Genomic DNA, 20,626 nt, shown 5'->3' with positions numbered 1-20,626 from the left:
GACAGAAGTTACAAAGATTACTAGTAGCGGAATACGAAATTAAACTAAACAACAACTACACGGGAAGGAAACAGCCTAAAACCAAAGGCGAACAAAGCGGAGAAGGCAGCTAAGCAGCGAGACGGGCTTGGACCAAAGAGCCGAGCCTAGTCGAGGCAGAGAACCGGGCACCGCGAGCTACCGGAGAGACAGGCGCCCTCAAACCTTGAAACAACGGCTCCTACAGCTTCCGAAAAGACTACCCAAACCTGAAACGCCCAGAGAATCCAAACACGAAGCACACCCAAAACATCCGACAGATAATACCTCAGACGGCACGAGAGAGAACCTCCTAGCGGCGATGTCGTCGTTCGGAAGGACAGCCTGAAGATTGCCGCCTCCAGTCCGCCCCACCGTGACCGTGTGCACCCTTTGAACCGAGAACCCGTATAGAGAAAACGGACCGCCGAGAAACTAACCCTCCGGAAGCAAACCGCAGAAGAACGAGCAGCTCGATTGACTAACTGCCGCACGGCCGAACCAGCAAGGTCCTAACCCAAAGTAAGAGCTAAGAACCCGACCGCAAACCTTATTTGAGAGTGAAAAGCCGAGCAGCACCTCGGACACAGCTAGGAGGACACACCGGTAAAACCGGAGCCACTGCAAAGGTCACAGCGAGAAAGAAGAACAGGCTCCCACGCGCCGCCATGCCTACGCGCTCCCACCGAGAAGCCGGGGTCGGAGACCAACACCGACGACCCGCACGCGTCCACTTGAGATCATAAGTAGAAGGAGGAAACCAGGGACTTGAGACGCGCGAGTACTCAAGCCCAACAAACCACTGACCCGCCGGACTCCACCACCGCGCAACCAACGGAGGAGCACACCAAGTACAGATCGGGATTCACAAGACCGCTACAGACCACCACTCAACCGAGGCTCATCCAAGCGGGAAAACCAGATCTGGCTAGAGCCTCACCCAAGCCGAGAAACCCGAGTCGCGGAGGTGCCGACGCCGTCCTCAAGCGCAGCGACGCTCCACAACCGGACTTCGGAGGCGGGAAGGCTCCAGATCTATACCAGATGAGAGCTTTGACGGACCTCAGCAACCGTAGAACGTCGAAGACCGACGGAGAGGGAGAGACGGAGAAGCAAGAAAAACGAGAGGCCCGGCGGTCACCTAAGAGGCGCGGCGACCGCCGGAAACGGGAGAGGCGGCGACGGCTGACCTAGAAGAGTAGAGAGAGGTTAGAGAATTTCAATCTAGAGAGAGGTTAGAGAATTTTTCTTCATCTGCCTCCTTATCTTCTCTTTGGTAACTTTTTGGACGAACCTTAAGGTTCATGTGCTCGTGTGCGTGTGTTGTCTGTGTATGTGTTGGTTTGACCATGCATGCATGTGCGCCAAGTATAGACAAACAAGTACGAGTTTTCTAGAATTAGGAAAACAGTCAAAAGTTTATGTTCACTTACGGTCCGTCTATTAATCGAAGTTTCATTACCACACAAAATGAGCGGTTTACATAACGTTTTCTGCCACTTTTATAGAATCTTTATTACCATCCAGGAATATCAAACCTGTAATGTCCACTGACTTTGATATATTGCTTCAATCATGCATTGCTCTGCTGCTGCTTTCTTCTTATTATGTATGCATTGTGAGATAGAGAGATATCCTTCCGAGTTATCTTCAAAGCACGAGACAGTGATGTATCTATGTCTATGAGGTAAGATTAGAATTAACTGTGCAGTTTCTCCTATTCATTTCCGTGTTACCAATTGTTATATGGTGTTGGTTAATAATTACTATATACCTTCGTCAATTTCTCTCACCTAGATGGCAGAATCAGCTGTCCTGAATACTGATATAAAAGACTATGTGATGTATAATCAGAGTCTCTAAAACTAAGAGCTGGTCAACCATGTGTCTAGGGCCGCTGATATGATTAAAATTTTTAGGGGCCAGAATTTTCTACAACGTACCGTCAGCTCTACTGCTCTACCTATATCTTTACCCATCTCAATAAAGGAAAGGTCACAAGTTTTTCAGTTCCTTATTGACAATTTTAATAATTTTAGAATCAATTAATAATGGGCCAACAATATTTATATACAGTATTGGGGATCCAAAATGTTTAAGACTCGTTCTGCATTACATGAATAAATTAATTAATTAAATTGAAACCATATTAAAAAAAAATTATAATTTTTTATAAATTAGTGCATGCATGCATGTATTTTAAAAAATTGTTTATGTCGTCAGTGTATCATTATCTGGATTCGAACTTATAATGCAGGTTGCTGACAAACAAAAAACTGATACGTTTTCCTTTAAATATATTTGACTTTACAAATTAACAGTCACTGATTTTTGTAACAATTCTTTTGCAGACGGAAAGAACAAGGGGTAATAAAGCCGTGACTTGTGAGTGACTGTATACATATCTAACCGTCATTATAAATTTCTTTAATTTATCCTCAGTTTAGCGATCGCGATCCATTTTAATACCAGAGTTGTTATTTTACTCAAAATATAAGCATAAGTGATGCTTTATTTATATTTGGATTTGAATGGAATAAAAAGTTGGATATAATAAGTTTGTTTTACCAATGGATAGAATAAGTTGAGTTGGAGGGCGATATGTTTGAAAGTGCCGACCAGATTAGTGAGGACCACGGTGGGATGTAGATAGCTAAACCTTAGTAACCTTAGTTAATCATCTGAGAGGACCGACAATACTTTACTTATTAAACGTCATTAAAGGTTTCTTTTCAAAGTTATTACACATTTTATATTTATATGTATATTATCTCTTTAAATACTAATTTATTGATCAATGAAAAGGAAAATTATTTACAAAATTTGAATAGCTAGACATCTAATAAAAATGTTTATGCATGGAGGCCAAACATTTATTATGTATATATGTGCTTGTTATAAATCATCATAAGCTGAAAGCATTATATAAGAGCATCTACATCCATAGTTTCTTTAATGTCTCTTAAGTGAATCATCCAATATAAGCTGGAAGCAATTTCCAAAGAGAAATTTTATAGAATAGTTCTAAAAAAGTTTTTATTAAAAATATAGTCTCTAAGGATCAAAATGACCAAAATATTTTATTAAGGGGTGTGTTTTTAGGTTTAGGATTTAGATTTAGAGTTTATGATTTAGAGTTTAGGGTTTAGATTTAAGGGGTGGAGTTTTGGGGTATGATTTCAAATTTTAAAAACTAAAAAATATTAAAATGTTCAAAATAAAAAAGTTTATTTGGTCATTTTGTTTTTTTTTAGGTCTATTTTATGACAAAAACTTAAAAATGTCTATTTGAGAGAATTGTCCATTTTTAAAAACATCTATATTCATTAGTTTTTTTAATGTCTAAACATTTTAAATAAATAAATGTAAGAGGGATTTTAGCAACAAAAAAGGTAAGAGGGATGGTATTTCATATGAAAATAAAAAATAATTTGAAAAACTTAAGTATATATACTTGTCACTCAACTCATGATCCAACAATTTAAAAAATTACAAATAAATAAATAAAACATTAATATTTACTATTTTTGAAAAATTTACTAAGTTTTTTTTATCATCAATATGCTTTATTTGATGTCTTGGTACACATAATACACGTGTAGGAATAAGAAAACACTTTGCGTACTTTCTTTAAAATGCGTTTGGAGGAGAAATTTTATAAGAAATATTTATATTTTGACCCCAAAAAAAAAAGAAAAGAAATATTTATATATGTATATCGATCGAAGTGGTAAAGTGTTTTAATTTTTATTAATTGGTTTATGATTAAAACGTGACCATGTAACATAATGGTATGTGTTATCTCCGCATAATGCATGTTATCAAAGACGAATAAATTGTTAAAATGTTCCACAAACATATAGAAAATTATTTTAAGTTCCACTCATTCGTCCTTTATCTTTAGTATAACAACAAAGTAAAATACTTATTGACAAAAAACCGTCCATAACTATTTGAAAACAATCATCTTTTGATTACCCAATCGAAACGACGTATAGAGCGCAAGACGATCTTGAGTATCTATAATTCTATATTAATCGTATCTCAAACGTACAATCTAAGATTCTCGTATATTCAGGGTATGACTGGTTTTCTCGCTACCACCCGCAAACGCAGCTTTTGCGGTTGGTAGCGGTTGCTGGCGTTTTGCAACAATCGTTCAAACCGTTCTAAACTGCTCTAAACCGCTCCAAATCGTTATGAACCCCATAAATTCAAAAGCTGGTTCCAGCTAGCGTTAGCGATTGCGGGTGTTTGCGGAAAGATAAAAAAATTTTTTTTTTTTTCCAAAACAATATAAATACAAAAATAAAAAAATTCAATAAAAAAATTAAATTGAAATTATAAAAATGCTAAAATATATCAATTATATTTTAATTAATATTATAAAACTTTAAAATAAAAATATTTTCTATATTTAAAAAAAATTAAACTATAACTTTCTAAATATAAATTTTATATTTATTATAATATTATTATTTTTGATATTTTTATAATTGTATAAAATGTAAATATTGTTAATTTATTATTTAACCGCTGCTGCATTTGGTAGTTAACAAGTTATAAGTATCCCGCAAACGCACTAATTTCTAACTGCAGAATCAGTCGTACAAATCTCTTAAAACCGCTAGAAACCGCAACCAACCGCATCCGCAAACTCCCGCAACCACAACCGCAACCGCTGCGGTTGAACCAGTGAGGCTCTGAATCTAACATATTTGTTTTCTCAATATTGTAATTAAAAAAAATGATGTATTCCTGTCGCGATACTGCCTCTTTAATAGTTGGACTGAAGTTAGTGTTCAATTTCCCTTTTTCTCCACAGCTTTGAATTGTGCTTCACAGCCTTCACTTATTAACTAAAGTGCCACGCTAGTATCCACAAAACCGTAAAATCGTTTCCGCTAATAATCTTTTTATAATTCAACTTGTTATAAACAGGGCTGAAGTAGTAGGGCGAGCAGTGCACCCTCCCCAGGGCCCACAAAATTTTTTATTTAAAAATAGTAAATCTATTATTTCTAAACAAACAGAATTCAGAAATGTTGTTCAATAATAATCTGATTTTAGGGACACTAAATCTTATTTACCTAAATAATTTAGTAATAAATATAATGAAGTTAGCATTAACTAGTTAAGCCGTTAAGTATGTTTTTGGAATAAATTTATTTATTAAGTTGACTACTTCTTTTTTTTTTACATAAAATAGTTATTTCTACAAACTTTTTCCATGCGAGACATAATTTAAATGTCGTAGTTTAGTAAAATAGTTGATTCTTCAAAGATTCTAACTTAAACTGAAAATTGAAGTAAACGAATTATTTTCTAAAAGTGTCATTATGAATTTACGTTTGCTGTCATGTTTTCTGTTTTTTTTTTCTATACACTTGATCTTGGAGAAAGATTACATATTCTTTCATTTTTTGGCTATGTTCTGGTTAATTAAGTTTACGTTTAGAAACAAAAATACTTTTCAGTGTTTATTTTTGATTAAAAAAGTGAATATTTTGATTTGTAACAACAATATTATGAATTGTATTTTTATAATTTATATGTTAAAGGGTCTTCGTTTCTTTTTTACCTTAGGATCTATAAGATGTTTGAGCCGGTCCTGGTTATAAACTTAAGCAAAATAGAGTGATTAACTTTGTCCTATTCTCTCGTTAATCTTAAAGAAAAACTGAGAAAGAAGCTTTACTGATTTGGAACCTCACTCATGCATATTGTCTAAGTTCTTTTATAATATTTATTCAGTACATGAACAAGTTATAGATTAGATTCATAGCTGTTTTGCATACTATTAATAACACTACTTTTGTTTGATCGGCATAAATAAGACTATTTTAGCCTGTTACTATATCATATATTATTTTCAGTCGATAGAAACAAATTCAATCAAAAGACATATGACTCAGATCCTTTACTTCAGATTTACGTTAGTTAACTCATATGGTCAACTAATCAAAAGGCCAAGCCATTTTAAAAAAGAGGCGGCAAAAGTCAGCACATGGCTTTCATTGACTCTTCTTACCTACAACAATTTTTTTTTTCTTTAAAGACCATTAACATATGTCCCCATATTTTCCTTTTTATAGTATGAACTTGGTTTTAGATGGATTATCATTCAAAAGTCCTTAACACATGTCTTAATCTCTTAATTTTAGCTAGGAGTTACAAAATCATTTGCATTATTAACATTTTTCACACACTGTATATATCACACAGACATAACAAACTAATTAACAGTAACATGTATAAAGTATTTGTGGATAGTATATATATATCTTTTTAAATCATTATATGATGACAAAAAGAATATATATGTATCGTAAGTGCATGGGATCTCGAACGAGCACTTTGCAGAAGTGGAAATTTGTCAAATTATAAATTGGCTTTTACGACCGCCTTATCTATTTTATAATGTTTAGCAAAAATATTATCATTTCAGTGAGATTCATGATCACAATGCCATTCTCTATATAAATGCCTCAAGCGTGTGATGGAAACATGCACACACCAATACACCATAGAGTACATAAACATATAAACACCTTCCATATTGAATAACTAGCACATAACATATGGCTAACATGAAAGTTTGGCTGTGTTTGTTCCTGATATGCGTTTCGTGGTCGCGGTTATCAGCATCTCGGCCGCTTACAAACGCAGACGGAAATAAACGAGGGCGTATGATGAGAGAAGCAGAAAAAGTGCTGAAAGCTAATATGGAAAAGCTAATGGAGAGAGGTTTCAATGAGTCCATGAGACTTAGCCCTGGAGGTCCCGACCCTCGTCATCACTGAGTATGAATTCTCGTGGATTTAAATTTGCAGGGATGTATTTTTCTCGATCGAGAACCGGTTTAGAAGAAAACTGTTTTTGATCCGTTTTGTATGTTAGCTTTGTTTGTTCGTGTAACCAAAATAAATTGATGCTTAAGTTCTGCTCATCATACATTTTATGAATGTTGCATGCTTTACGTACCCTATACATTCTTTCTATACAGTAGTTTAGTGGAGACTAATGCGGATGTTTGCATAAGTATATATAACAAGAAAATGTAAAGAAATGGTATGAAAAGTGAGGTTACATTAATTTATTTTATCCTCTCTTAATTTTCTAATTGCTCGTGTCGATATACGATTGAAAATTTGTTATATATATTATTTATGGACTCTTTTCTCTTCATCTCCACCATTAGAAATATATACAAATATAAAAAGTGAAAGATAGTGACCGAAGTTAAAGAAAAAAAATGAGGAAAAAGATAACTGGTTTTAAAGAAATTAAACATTTTTAAGTTCGAAGTCAACGTCTCTAATCTTAATTTTTATACTCCCTCAAAACCTCAATTTAATACTCCATCCATGTTTTAGATAAATCCATAACTATTAAGATAGTTACTTTTTATTTTTAAAATATTATTAAAATATTAACTAAAAACGGGTGTTTTTCAAAACCAACCCATATTTTCAAGTCAAATCCAAAACCAACCCTTTTTTTTTTGTCCATACTATTCATCAATAAAATTTCCATACTATCCTTATGTTTTTGAATTATTCACAAAATTGCCATTTTTATTTATTTTTTTATTAATTTCGAAATTAACAAAAAATCAAATACACCCTAACCATTTCTTCTTATTTACAAAAATGCCATCATCATCAATTTTTCCAACCACCATGAACCACCATTTTTGAGCTCTAAAGCTCTAGAATTCAATTTTCAACCACTTTTTTTTCTCATTATAACCCAAAAAACTTCATTTTCTCTCATCTCCTCTACATTTCCATCTAAAAAACTCTCATAACTATCATTTTCATAATCACAAACTTCATATTTTCGAGTTTCTTCATTAGTGAATCGTTAAAGATGCTTCTTTTTGCTCATATTTGGAGTTTGGACGGTTGAAAAGGTTGGAAACAAGCTTTACACATGAAAAATGTAACTATTTACATGGTTTTCGTTCTTTTTCAGATCTGTGTCGCGACGGTAGACTGTTTTGTATGTCTACGCCTCCGTGGAGACTTACGATGCAGTCTATTTGTCAACGCACGGGTTAGTTTTGCAATTGAGCAGACAAATTTTTTTTCTAACGCAGACTTCCCCAGTAGTCTCCGTCTTTACCTTTGACAACAAAAATAAAACTTTCGGTAGACTTACTAAGACGTCTACCTAAAAGAGGTTAGTTTTTCATTTGACCGAACTTTTGACTTTTCAAAATAGACTTCAACGGAAGTCTACAAAATGTAGACTGCCAACAAAGTCTATAAAAGGTCAGTTTTGCATTTGACCAAAACTTTGACTTCGTGGAATAGGTTAGTTTTGTGTTTGACCAAAAAGTTTAAAAAGCAATCAAAAATTTATTAAATTGTAGACTTCATATGCAGTCTTCTTATCTTAAAAAAAAAATGTAGACTGCGTATAAAGTCTACTTTTTTATTTTGGTCAAATGCAAAACCAACCCGTCGGATTTGAGAGTAGACTTCACAAGAAGTCTACACACCCGTAGACGTTCATTTTAATCTACTGATTTGAAGTCAAACTTGGTCAATTGCAAAACTAACCTCTTTCAAAAAAATTCAAACATGTAGACTGCATATGAAGTCTAGTTCTGAAAGTCAAATCTTGGATGAATTCTGGTCAATTGCAAAAAGTAACCTTTTTAAATTGTAGACTGAAATGAAAGTCTACATGTACAAAATTACAACTTTTATTCAACTATAGAAAGCAACCCGTAAAATGGTCAATTGCAAAAACCAACCCAAAGAGTAGACCTATTTGACAGTCTACGTCTGTAAACTGAAAAGAACGTCAACATCTTCAGAGACTAAATATTAAGTCTTCATAGAAAAATCTATAAAAATGTGAATTTGTGTATTATTCATTAAATTTTTTCTAGTTTTTTTGTTTGACAGTGTGTGTTAGTTAATCCTAATGGGTTTGAGTGATTTTGAAAATAATTTTTTTTTTATAATTATGAAGGTATAATTCATTTGATTTGACAATGTTGTTAGCTAATAATTGTAGACGTATTTCTAAGTCTTCGTTTATAGTTTTGCTAGTAAGGCTGAGCTTGTTTCAAAGCTGAAGTCGGTGACTGTGGAATATAATTTTACATTTTCAGCATATAAGACAACAAAAACTCTGTATGTGGCTAAGTGTCGTGTTCAAGGATGTGGTTGGAAACTTAGAGCGAGTGTGAAGTATGGGCCAAAGACATTTTGGGTGACAAAATATTCGAAAAAGATGAAGAATCGGAAAGGTTGAAGAATGTTCCTTGTGCATGATGGCTGTACACATGGTAAACTTCTTGAAATGACACAAGAAGATTATGATCTGGACAACAAAATTGAGAAGATGGTGCTAACCTATTCCTTACCAAACATCATTTAAAACAAATGACTCCGAATAGGAATATACTCCTCTTATGCCTGTCACGAATAATCGACAAGTACGGAACTTGATCGAGTTATCTAAGACACACTTTGTACGCCTTTGTGTATCAAGCCTGCGCCAATACACTAAAAAAATTTGGATTGACTATATGTTAAATAATAAGTGTAGACGTTTTTGTAAATCTACAAATGTAGACTGCAGTTGAAGTCTACGTCGTAAATTCTATTAAAAGTGTATTTGTGTATTATTCATCATATTTTTTCATGATTTAATTATTTTACAGTGTATGTTAGTAAAATTTTAATGGTCTTGGATGAATTTCACAATTTAATGTGTTATAATTATACACTTGATACTTATTGCAAATTGTTTTGATTAGTATTATTCTTGAAAATTTTTGGGAAAATTTTGTATAGATTTTCTTCTTCTCACATGTGTGTTAGTTATTATTTTAGCTTATGGTGGTTTTACTTGTTTGGTTGGTTAGATCTTGTGAAAAAATTGATATCTAACAAAAAATTAATAATATCATACAAGTGAAAACAACTAAAAATGAATACAATGTTTATAGATTATGCATTAAAAAATTATTTAAAAATTAATATTTTATTATGAAAGTTATTACAGAGCAATATATTAAAAAGTATTCTTGAGTATGTTTGATTTTTCATAATCTTGATGCTTCAAATAAAGTCTTGGAAAAAGTACCTGCCAAATAAGATAGAGTTATGAGAAAAACATAAGATAAAAAATAAAATCATATTTTAGTAGACTTTTTATTAAGTCTACGTAAAGTTATTGTTTAGTAGACTTTAGTTGAAGTCTACACTAATGGAAAATTTTCATATTTAAAAGTGTGCATTTAGAAAATTTGAAAATACTTTGTTCTGGAAAATATTTCAAAAATGGTTTTTTGTCATCCTTGTAACAAAGCAAAAAGATAATGTATGAATCTATAAATTTAGTTCATTATAAACACAAAATATCTTATAATGAATATATGGAAAGCTTACATTTTTGGGAAGATGATTTGAAAATATTGGAAGAGAATACCTGCAAAATAAAATAAAATTTTAAAAAATAAGATAAAAATTAAAATCATATTTGAGTAAACTTCTAATGAAATTTGCTTAAAATTCAAGGCTAGTAGACTTCATTTGAAGTCTACCAGCCGTAAGTTTTAAGTAGATTTCAAATGAAGTCTACTCTATCAAAAAAAATAGATCTGAAAAATAATACATTAAAAATATGAAATAAGTTTAAATCTAAAAAACTTTTAAAAATATGATTTAATAGACAAAATAGTTATAAATTAAAGACATATTAATATGAATTTTAATATGTAACTTTATTTGAATATAAATACTAGAACACATATTTTAAATCTATAGATGTAAACCTTACATTTCTAGGAGGAGAAGAGAACAACTATGGAAGAAAATACCTGCAAAATAAGATAAAATTATTAAAAAACATAGAAAAAAAATTAAAGTCATATTTTTGTAGACTTCCAATGAAGTCTGCTTAAACTTTATGGTTTAGTAAACTTCATATGAAGTCTGCAAGCTTTAGTAAACTTCTTTAGAAGTCTACACTGTCTGATAATTTTCAGATCTGAAAAAATCTATATATTTTGAAATGTGAAAATAATTTTAAATCTGAAAATACTTTACATAATATAATTTATAAGGTAAACTAGTAGCAAATTAATGTAGAGAGCTTGATCTATAAATTTATTTGAATATAAACATGTAAATACATATTTAAAATCTATTAATCTAAAACTTACATTTTTAGAGGAGATGATGAAATCCATGAGTGATAATACCTACCAAAAAAAGATAATATTGTGAGAAATAAACATAAAATACACATTTAAAATCTATAGATCTAAAACTTACATTTTTTAAAGGAGAAGATGAAAACCATGAATCATAATATCTAAAATGACAAGATAATATTGTGAGAAAGACTTGAGAAAATTTTAGAGAGAAAGAAGATAATGAGAGAGATTTAGAAACAATTGAGAGAATTTTAGAGAGAAGAGAGAAAGTTTTAGAGAGAAGGGAGAGAGTTTTAAGAACTTGTGCAGCCACTTTAGAGAGAGATTGAATAAATTTTGTTTATATAGGGAGACAAAAATGTAACTAGGTTAAAATTTACGATACTGTAGACTTCGTTTGAAGTCTACTAAAATTAAAATTTTGGAGTAGATCTTACTATAACATAGTAGACCTTTTTGGAAGTCTACTATAATAATTTAATTATTGTTGTTTATTCTTTATTATTTTAATAATTTTAATATATGATTTATTAAATTTATTTCTTTATTTTTTAATAGTTATAGTATATGATTTCACTTTTTTATTCTTAAGGAACTTAACTTAGTTTAAATATAATGATTTTTTGTAAAACAAATTGAAAAATATAGACTGAAAAAGACGTCTTCAGATAAATAGACTTTATTGTAGGTCTACGAAACCCTAAACCACAAATATCAAACCCTAAATGTTTTGCTTGATAATCAAAAAGTCTCATTTATACAAAATATAAACTACTAAACATTAATATGCAGATTTAAGTTAATAAAACAAAAAAAAAAACAAAATCTAAAATCTAACCCTATGAAATCAACTACTAAAAGACATAACATGTTAGAACCTTTTGTTTCTAAACTATGAACATAGTCTAGCACATGATAACCAAATTAGTATATATTCTTCAAAATTGTTCGATTATATGAAATTTTAATTTATTTACTTCATATTATCCATTATATTGATGATTAATTAAAAATATCACAATAATTATTTTTATACATTTTCAAAATTAAATTAGTAGACCAAATTAGAATGTAGACTACAAAACAAGTCTATAAAGTAGACTTCGTAGGAAGTCTATATATATGTAGACTTCTTTTATTACGTGTAGACTTCCAAAGGATAGAAACGTAAAATATATTTATGTTTTTTGTTTGGTCATAAGGGTGAAATAGTACTTTCACTACTCCTTTAGGTTGGTTTTGCATTTGACTGAAAGTGGGGTACACTTTTACATTTGACTTGAATATTTGGGTTGGTTTTAGCAAATGTCCCACTAAAAACTATCCAACTAATTACAAAACAAAAAACAAGATATTACTAGCTACACAGTTTTCGATAAAATCAAAAATTACATAGAAAAATAAAAATATCTTACATATTAAAACATCAAAAACTCTCTAAAACATCATACATTAAAAGACAGAAAGACTATTATTATTTTCAGGATCCCAATCCTTGAAATGCTCTCTACAGACTTTTATTTCCAAATTTTCATATTTTAATTACCAATCTACAAAGAAGATGAAGAAGGATTATGAAGTTTTTGTGTATACTGGTAAAAGTTTTGAGAAAATAATACAATGTGAAGATAAACAGGACCGGCTTTAACGACTATTAAATTGGCTAAACCGGATACATAAACCAATACAAAACGCTCACCCACAAACACCTTCCCAACACTGCTTGGGTAATGTGGCGTCATAAGACTCATAACCGATTTACCACACTGCATTGCCTCAATGGTGGTCAAATCAATCCCTTAGGCTCAAAGTTCGATTTACAAACACATCTAAAGCGTTGTAGAAACCAGAGAGCTCTTTAGACTATTTCAGGTCAATACATGGGCTATATATGAGCTTCTTATCTTAAAGTTGATACATGCAATTCTAATGGGATTTGGCCCATCATAATTTTTTCGTCAAAGCCCATCATAATTAAGTTCTCAAAGTGGGTCATGAATCACGCTACAAGAGACCAAAACTATACGTATGCGTATACGTATGTGTATAAATGCTTCTAAAATAACTGATCCAAAACTAGAAGAAGTGGATCATCCCACGTGGAGGAGATGACCAAAGAGAGGCATGGGTCTGACGATAATATACGTTGGGAACTGTGATTATGGATTATCTCACTCTATGTCGTCCCACTCCCTCCTTTATTTTATTTTTATGTTTGTTAAAATTCCATTCACATTTGATGATTTGGTGTGTAGTATATATATAGATGCAACTCTCTCAACACACACTATATTGTATATCTACAAGTACATTCGATTACTCTCAACCACAGTATTGTAAGAGAGATCATAGAGATTGACATGGCAACTACCACCTTCTCGTCTCGTGGTGTACAAACGATGAACACCATGTTCGTCAAGTAAGTCTACACCTACTTCCCATGCCATACTGATAATGCAGATCATAAGCAAGATTGTATAAATTATGATTATCTTACCCATGCAAGTACATATGTATAGGCCGATGCTTAGGAAATCCATCCACAAGAAGAGCGCGTCGCACGACATAGTGAGAGAGACAGTGAAGACGGATGGCGCCGGCTGCGCTGGAGAGGAGATGAAGACGACAAGAGGTTTCTCTGTCGCCGGAGATACGTCGTCGTCAGAGAGTAGTTGGGTCCCACATGAAGCCACAGGAATATACTATCCAAAAGGACAGGAGAAGGTGATGCAAGATGTGCCTCCTCCTCCAGCTGGCAGCAATGCTGACGAGCTCGTTAATTGGTTCTCTTGATAAAAAATGATCACACTCAGCACTCTTGTATCATCTCGATCTCATGATCTCAAAAATTGTTCTCTCTATAAGTCTAATTATTGTTGTAAGGGATAAAAAAAACTTTACTTTTCTGTATTACCGTATGGGTATATGGTATGATACATCATGTGTGTAATTATAAGTGAATATGTATTGTCATATATAACCTATGGTAATGAATAATAATGATAGTAGCTAGTAGATAAATGAAATGGGACCTAAATTGCTAATCACCTTCTGAGTAAGTAACGCTATGTTTTAGTGCAAGCCTTATCCAAATGGACAAAATATAATTTACTTTCACCGTTACAAATGCAAGTTGTAAACAAAGAGAAGATTGAATGTGGTTACGTGGGACCAAAGCTAGTCTTTGTTTCAAGAACCACACATTAGTACATTACTAATAGACAAGAAACAAAGATGTCTTTTTTTGACATAACTTTATAATCAAAATCCTTTCAACAAATGGCTCTTCTTCTTTAAAATCCTATCTTGAGTTGAAAAGAAAATTACAAAAAAAAAACAATTTCGTTTTTTTTCATCAAAGGTGGAAGCTTCATTCATGTTGTGATCTGGAGGGGTTTTAATGGCGCTTACAAACATATCTTTGCGTTTCAAGTTTCCACCACTACAATCTTCCACATTCAACCACACTTCTAGAAAACCTTCCTCCATTGCCTGCTCCAAGGCCGGAGATGACGGCGAAAAAGGAGCTGTTGACGGTGGCGAAAAGCCGCGGAAGTTATCAGAGCAGTCATCGTGGGAAGTAAAAGACTCAGAAGGAAAAGACTATCTCTACAGGCTCGGGGCGGAGTCAGAGAACATGAACATAGCTGTGGGAGCAAGAGCCGGGATGATCGATGACGTATTCATCGGAGACTTTCTTGGCAAAGATTGTTAAGTCTCTCTTTTTTATTCTTCATCTTCATATTCGTTCTGTCTCTCTCTGATTATTGAGTTAACAGTTTTGTAATTATTTTACTTCTTTGCAGCTGATATTGTGTTTGATTATCGTCAGAAGGCAACAAGGTCCTTTGAACATCTTCAAGGAGATTACTACATTGCTCCAACCTTCATGGTAATAATAACTTGTGTTATTTATATATATCTGCCACTGAACTGAGCCAATGAGATTTTTGCTTATATCTTTATTCTTCTTTCCTTTGGAACAGGATAAAGTTGGTAAGTTGGAACTGAGCTAAGCCTTGGTGATTGAATATTGAGACAAAAAGTCTGGAACTTTCAAGATGATCTTTGCTATAATCTTTCTTTTGCCTTAAACATGTATTGTGTTCTGCAGCTGTTCACATTGTGAAGAACTATCTTGCTAGTTCTCTAAATATTAAAATCCCATTGATCTTAGGTAATGTGAATGCCTCCTCCTGGTATTCAGTGATTGAAAACTTTGTTACCATCTCTTCAATTTTGTGTTTTTCTATTGGGATGACTAGGTATATGGGGAGGTAAAGGACAAGGCAAAACGTTTCAGACCGAACTTATATTCAAAACCATGGGAGTTGAACCTGTTATAATGTCTGCCGGAGAGTTGGAATCTGATAGAGCTGGTGATTTTCTCCAAAAAGTCTGATGTAAAACCATTTTCCTAACAACCTGGTTGCTTTCAGTGACCATTGCGATATTGATATTCTTAACAGGGGAACCGGGAAGACTCATACGTGACCGCTATAGAACAGCTTCACAAGTCATTCAGAACCAAGTGAGAAGCTCTTCTTATCATTCTCATTCTTGTTACACCTATTTATCTATACAAGATTGGCATGAACTTTGATGATGACATGTAATGCAGGGGAAGATGAGTGTTCTCATGATCAATGATATTGATGCTGGCCTTGGTAGATTCGGTAAAATAGTCAAAATCCCAGATAACTTAAAGCTATGTTGTGACTTGTTCCCCATAATCTATAAGATGACCTTAACTGAGTTTCTTGCTCTTTGTTTAGGGGAAACACAAATGACAGTGAACAACCAGATAGTTGTCGGTACTCTGATGAACCTTGCGGATAATCCTACAAGGGTAAGTGTGGGACAAGACTGGAGAGATGCTGACACTGTCAACAGAGTTCCTCTCATTGTCACAGGGAACGATTTCTCCAGGCTATATGCTCCACTCATCCGTGAAGGAAGAATGGAGAAGTTCTACTGGTAAAATGATCCTGCAACTATGGAATCTTTCTTGATTCTTTCTGACAAGAAGCTTTAAGTGTTTGGTGCTTTTTAAAAACAGGCAGCCAACTCGTGAAGATATAGTTAACATTGTTAGCAGAATGTACGAGAAAGATGGGATATCAAGGAAAGATGTTGTAAGCATTGTTGATCAGTTTCCAAATCAAGGTAATATATACTATCTCTTGAAGAGTGAAGCTTCCTTGCCTTACCACTTCATTATTTATCACAGCACTTGACTTCTATGGAGCACTAAGGTCACGTACATATGATAGATCTATCCTCAAGGTAACTTAAACTTCAGCCATGACAGATAACACCTCTGCAGTGAAAAATGGCTTAATCTCTTTGTTGTAAACAGTGGGTAGATGAAGTTGGAGGAATAGAGACTCTAGAGAAAACTCTTCTCAGGCGTAAAAAGACCAAAGAGGTTCCTCAATTCATTCCCCCTGAGGTAAATGCCATTACTTGCTTACTCTGAGATCATAGGAATGGTTTGTTTGATAATGGTTTTGAACAGCAAACGGTGGAGGCGTTGCTGGAATCAGGATACTCGCTCATTAAGGAACAAAAACTCATCAATGAAACAAAGCTTTCCAAGGAGTACATGAAGAACATTGACGATTAAATACCAAACAAACAAACAAACATCAATTTTTTTTTTTTTTTTAGTTTTTTCATTCTTAAAAGTTGTCAGACAGAGCTTAAAACATAACTCAATCACTCTATAGAGTTTATTTTCTTACCAAACCCATGAGCATGGCCAATGTGGTGCTAATACAAATACATTTAGTACAACATTACATGTGTAATGCATCACCACATAACATGCAAATGCATACACACTTCCCTGCTACACGTTGAGATCTTCTGCCCTGTGACAACAGAAACGGTTTCAGACAGATTGTGTCAGAGTTATCCGAATGAGCCACGGCACTTCACAGAACCACATAAGCACTTCCTCTTTCCATGTAAAAGGCTCCCATCTCTGGCCTCAGATGCAAGGGAGACTCCATAGTCATAAGTCAACTCAGCCATCGGTGGAATGTGACGTATAGCAAAGAAAGCAATGTGGACAACCGATTCACCGCTTCCTTCAACAAAAACCGGCTGCCACATAACGTTTGGGGAGCAACTATGGTTCATGAACCGAGCTACGTTTCCAAAACTCTTGGCACTGATCAGGACCGGTGATGGGAGATTAAACTCCTCCGGGACTTCATCCGAAGGGTCCTCATCTACCAACGCAGGCTCATAGTTCCACTTAAACGAGTTGTAAACACGCGACGTGTCAAAGACAAACTCATCATCTTCTTGCTCCATTCTAACGACCTCGCCAGCATATTCACATATGAAGGAACCGGCACGTATAGGATCCCAAGAACGCAAACCCCAACCGCGATGGTCTGTCTTGAACACTTCCATTCGGAACTTAAGTCCTGTCTGAATCACTTTGTTTTTGCAGCTGGCGTGACACGGACAGGTTGTGCCACATTCATACACCATCGGCCTCCGGGAAACAAGCATCACGCCGTTAAGGTAAGGGAGGTCACCGCCGTTCTTACGGACGCATGAGCAGTCAAGGTTTCCAGCTGCACACGAGCCGTGACAGGAGCAACCAATAGTGGGCGGCTGAGTTTGTTTAGAGGGTTTGAGAGTGGAGATGTAAGTGAAATAAGAAGGCCCCTTCTCACCATCCACATCATTCACCAGAGAAACAGGTTTACTCTCAACTCCTGAAGTTATATCCGGAAGGATAAGGTTTGCTCTTGGAGTTAAACCTTCCTTCCACTTATGAACAGCCTTCCAGACTCCAAAAGCAGGTGGCTGATTAGGTACTCTCACTAATTTATACTTAAAAGTGTTGCAACCGTTCTTCCCTTTCTCCACCCATGACTCTGAGATTGTATAAACTCCATCATAAATATAGATCTTTCCTGTTTTACTTGCTGGATCCTCCTCCCCTCTTATCACTCTCACTCCATTCCCTTTCCTCAAGCTCTTCTCCAACGCTAGATTACCTCTCTCAAGCTTCTGATCAGACGCTTGTCCGTTCTTATCAGCATTCCCTCCTTGTCCACTGTATATTAAAGACTCAGGATCCTGCGCTTCACCGTCGTAACGTCCAGAGGAAACAATGCTGGTAGCTAGCGGCTCCTCTTCTGCGCCAACTTTGCTTGTTATGTAGTCAATGCCAGCCATGGTCTGCATGTGGAGACCGACCAAACACATCTCTATCCTTGAGAAGAAGATGTCTCCAACCTCGATTCCAGGAACTGTTCCTACTCTCTTCTTCATGTTGGTACGCACTCCGTTGCTCATAAGAACACCTGCTGCTTTCGAGGTTCCGGCCTTTCCGTGCTCTACTTGGCTTAACCGCCTCCTGACAGCGTCGAAACGCATCAACACGCTGCTCACTAAGTCAGTGTTTCCATCTTCTCGCTCTGGTGCACTGATCCCGCTGTCGAAATCTCTTTTCACTACCTGAACAACATCCAAACTAGTCTTCTCTTTTTTCTTGGCGTTACCAGTTCCCTTAGGACGACCAGCTCCTCTTTTAGTCCCACTTGAGCTACTACTAGGGGCAATTGATACTGCATTTCTCTTAGGACGACCAACTCCTTTTTTAGTCCCACTTGAGCTACTGGGGCCGTTTGATACTTCAGTAGGTGATCTATATGACTGAAGAGGTGTAACGAACGTAGGAGGAGGCGTGTCCTGTGTTTGGTTGAGATCTGGAGGTTGTTGTGATCCAAATGGGTAGAAAGGTGAAGGCCCAGAAGAAGAGGAAGGAGGGCCAAAAGGAGGACAACCAACAAATGGTGGACCTTGATTACCATTTGGAAAAACAGGTTTCAAACTTCGCAGTGGCTTTACATCTAGCACTATTGACTTGTCATAATAGTTGGGATTTGGAACAGTATTGATCCCTGGAACTCCTTCCATTGCTAAACTCCTGTTAAAGTAGAAAAAAATGGGATTAAAGGTCCAACAGTTGGATTAATAGCATTAACCAAGCTTAGATTAGCATTAATAGCATCCGACAAACCTATTTTAAAGCTGTCAAGATAATTGTCACAACGTTTACTGCATATCCCTCTCGGACACTTGCTGTGACCTTGTGGGGTTATTCTCTGCGGTATTAAAAGCAGACAAGAAAGCTATAAGGGAATGCGAAAGCAGTCGTTTCTATTCATACAAAAGAATCCATTTATGAGCAAGCTTTAGCTTCACTAAAAATGTCTAACAATCGATACCCAAAATGTAAACTTGGCTAACAGAATGTAAAAACGTAAAAGGGTCTTTTAAAAAAAAAAAACTAAATGCATAGCAGTTTGTTCCTGACATACTCCAAATCCAACAACACCTCCAGATCTTTCGTAGTACAAATAAGTAAAAAAAGTCTTTCTTTTTGTACATCACAAGATCTGTAAGGAATAAATCTAAAGGAGCAACTAGACCAACCAACCCTTAATCGAACACCAAAACATACTAATTCTCAGATTCATCAAAAAAAAAAAAAAACGAAAACTTTATCTACAGTTACACCCTCATTTATTCATATTCCAGATTCCAACTTAAAACAAGAAGAAGAAGAAGAAGAACAAACAAGAAATTAAATTATTACCAACCAACCTCAAGGAAGATGAGAAAATAAATATAAGAGCTCCGAATTAATCGAGAGAGACAGAGACAGAACAGAGGCTGATGATGAAAGACCTGAGACGAATATTGACGACAGAAAGTGAAAAAAAAGAAGCCAAAGTAGTATCTGCTCAGATGATGAAAGAAGCTGAAGAAGACATTGCTCTTACAGAGAATTTTAGTCCGTTAGATTCGCGTTTACGTCATCTTTACCGTCCAAAAAAATTAATGCGTTGAAAAAAGAAAGTTTTTTTTTTCTTTCGCTCTCGTGTTTGTTACTGTCGCCATTTCTATCCTCCAAATCACCAATGTAAGAAATATGGCACAAGAATCCATATGATAAAAAATCTGATCTTGTTTTTCTTTTTTTTTTATCCATAATGTTAAAATTTTACTTCAAATACGGATTTATCGAATCCGTATCCCTTATATATTAATTGAGGAACATTTAAAAAGATGTAACCTCAATTTTGTATTAATTAAAAGAGACCCCAATGCATAGGTGGCACTCAATTAGGTAGTCAATTACATTCAATTGAAAAATAAGTAGGTCCACATTCGATTTTTATATGTTGTTAGATACATAAGTTGGTCAAACTATATGATATAATGATATGATATAATATTTTCTTTCCTTAAATAAAACCTACAGAATTACCATAAATGACTAATATATATATGACAATTAATGAGTTTAATAATAAAGATTTGATAACAATATATATCTCCTCCATCATTTTTTGTTTAATTTTATATTATTAAAATAAATTAAACAATCAAATT

General features: G+C 34.3%; 4 protein-coding genes across 7 annotated transcripts; 3 read left to right on the top strand and 1 right to left on the bottom strand.

Moving 5' to 3' along the window:
* Positions 1-3,205: 3,205 nt before the first annotated feature.
* On the top strand, positions 3,206-7,516 carry LOC111199522 (CLAVATA3/ESR (CLE)-related protein 1-like). Its single transcript, XM_048736203.1, has one exon. It carries the CDS (start codon positions 6,600-6,602, stop codon positions 6,819-6,821), a length of 222 nt encoding a protein of 73 aa, XP_048592160.1. The 5' UTR covers positions 3,206-6,599; the 3' UTR covers positions 6,822-7,516.
* A 5,848-nt stretch (positions 7,517-13,364) lies between these two features.
* On the top strand, positions 13,365-14,113 carry BNAA07G30620D. Its single transcript, XM_013796911.3, has 2 exons — positions 13,365-13,619; positions 13,720-14,113. Exons 1-2 carry the CDS (start codon positions 13,561-13,563, stop codon positions 13,991-13,993), a joined length of 333 nt encoding a protein of 110 aa, XP_013652365.1. The 5' UTR covers positions 13,365-13,560; the 3' UTR covers positions 13,994-14,113.
* Positions 14,114-14,451: 338 nt separating this feature from the next.
* LOC106354250 (ribulose bisphosphate carboxylase/oxygenase activase, chloroplastic-like) lies at positions 14,452-16,948 on the top strand. The gene is made up of 12 exons (XM_013794144.3): positions 14,452-14,910; positions 15,007-15,092; positions 15,187-15,196; positions 15,315-15,377; positions 15,466-15,579; positions 15,670-15,731; positions 15,822-15,876; positions 15,976-16,177; positions 16,260-16,366; positions 16,431-16,486; positions 16,560-16,652; positions 16,719-16,948. Exons 1-12 carry the CDS (start codon positions 14,601-14,603, stop codon positions 16,824-16,826), a joined length of 1,266 nt encoding a protein of 421 aa, XP_013649598.1. The 5' UTR covers positions 14,452-14,600; the 3' UTR covers positions 16,827-16,948.
* LOC106354246 (histone-lysine N-methyltransferase, H3 lysine-9 specific SUVH3) lies at positions 16,823-20,353 on the bottom strand. 4 transcript variants are annotated; one of them, XM_022689184.2, is made up of 4 exons: positions 20,014-20,353; positions 19,827-19,918; positions 19,248-19,332; positions 16,823-19,154 (listed from the first exon to the last, which is right to left on the bottom strand). In XM_022689184.2, the coding sequence occupies exon 4, from the start codon at positions 19,142-19,144 to the stop codon at positions 17,114-17,116; it is 2,031 nt and encodes a 676-aa protein (XP_022544905.1). In that variant the 5' UTR covers positions 19,145-19,154; positions 19,248-19,332; positions 19,827-19,918; positions 20,014-20,353; the 3' UTR covers positions 16,823-17,113. The 4 variants fall into 4 exon arrangements, with proteins under 4 accessions (XP_022544905.1, XP_013649595.1, XP_013649594.1 ...); XM_013794141.3 differs by having other exon boundaries at positions 19,835-19,918; XM_013794140.3 differs by lacking the exon at positions 20,014-20,353 and having other exon boundaries at positions 19,827-19,984.
* Between the last annotated feature and the right edge of the window lie 273 nt (positions 20,354-20,626).

Source organism: Brassica napus, chromosome A7, assembly GCF_020379485.1.
Source record: "Brassica napus cultivar Da-Ae chromosome A7, Da-Ae, whole genome shotgun sequence".
NCBI lineage: Eukaryota > Viridiplantae > Streptophyta > Magnoliopsida > Brassicales > Brassicaceae > Brassica > Brassica napus.
The sequence above is the reverse complement of the archived record's forward strand: the minus strand, read 5'-3'. Positions and strand labels throughout refer to the sequence as shown.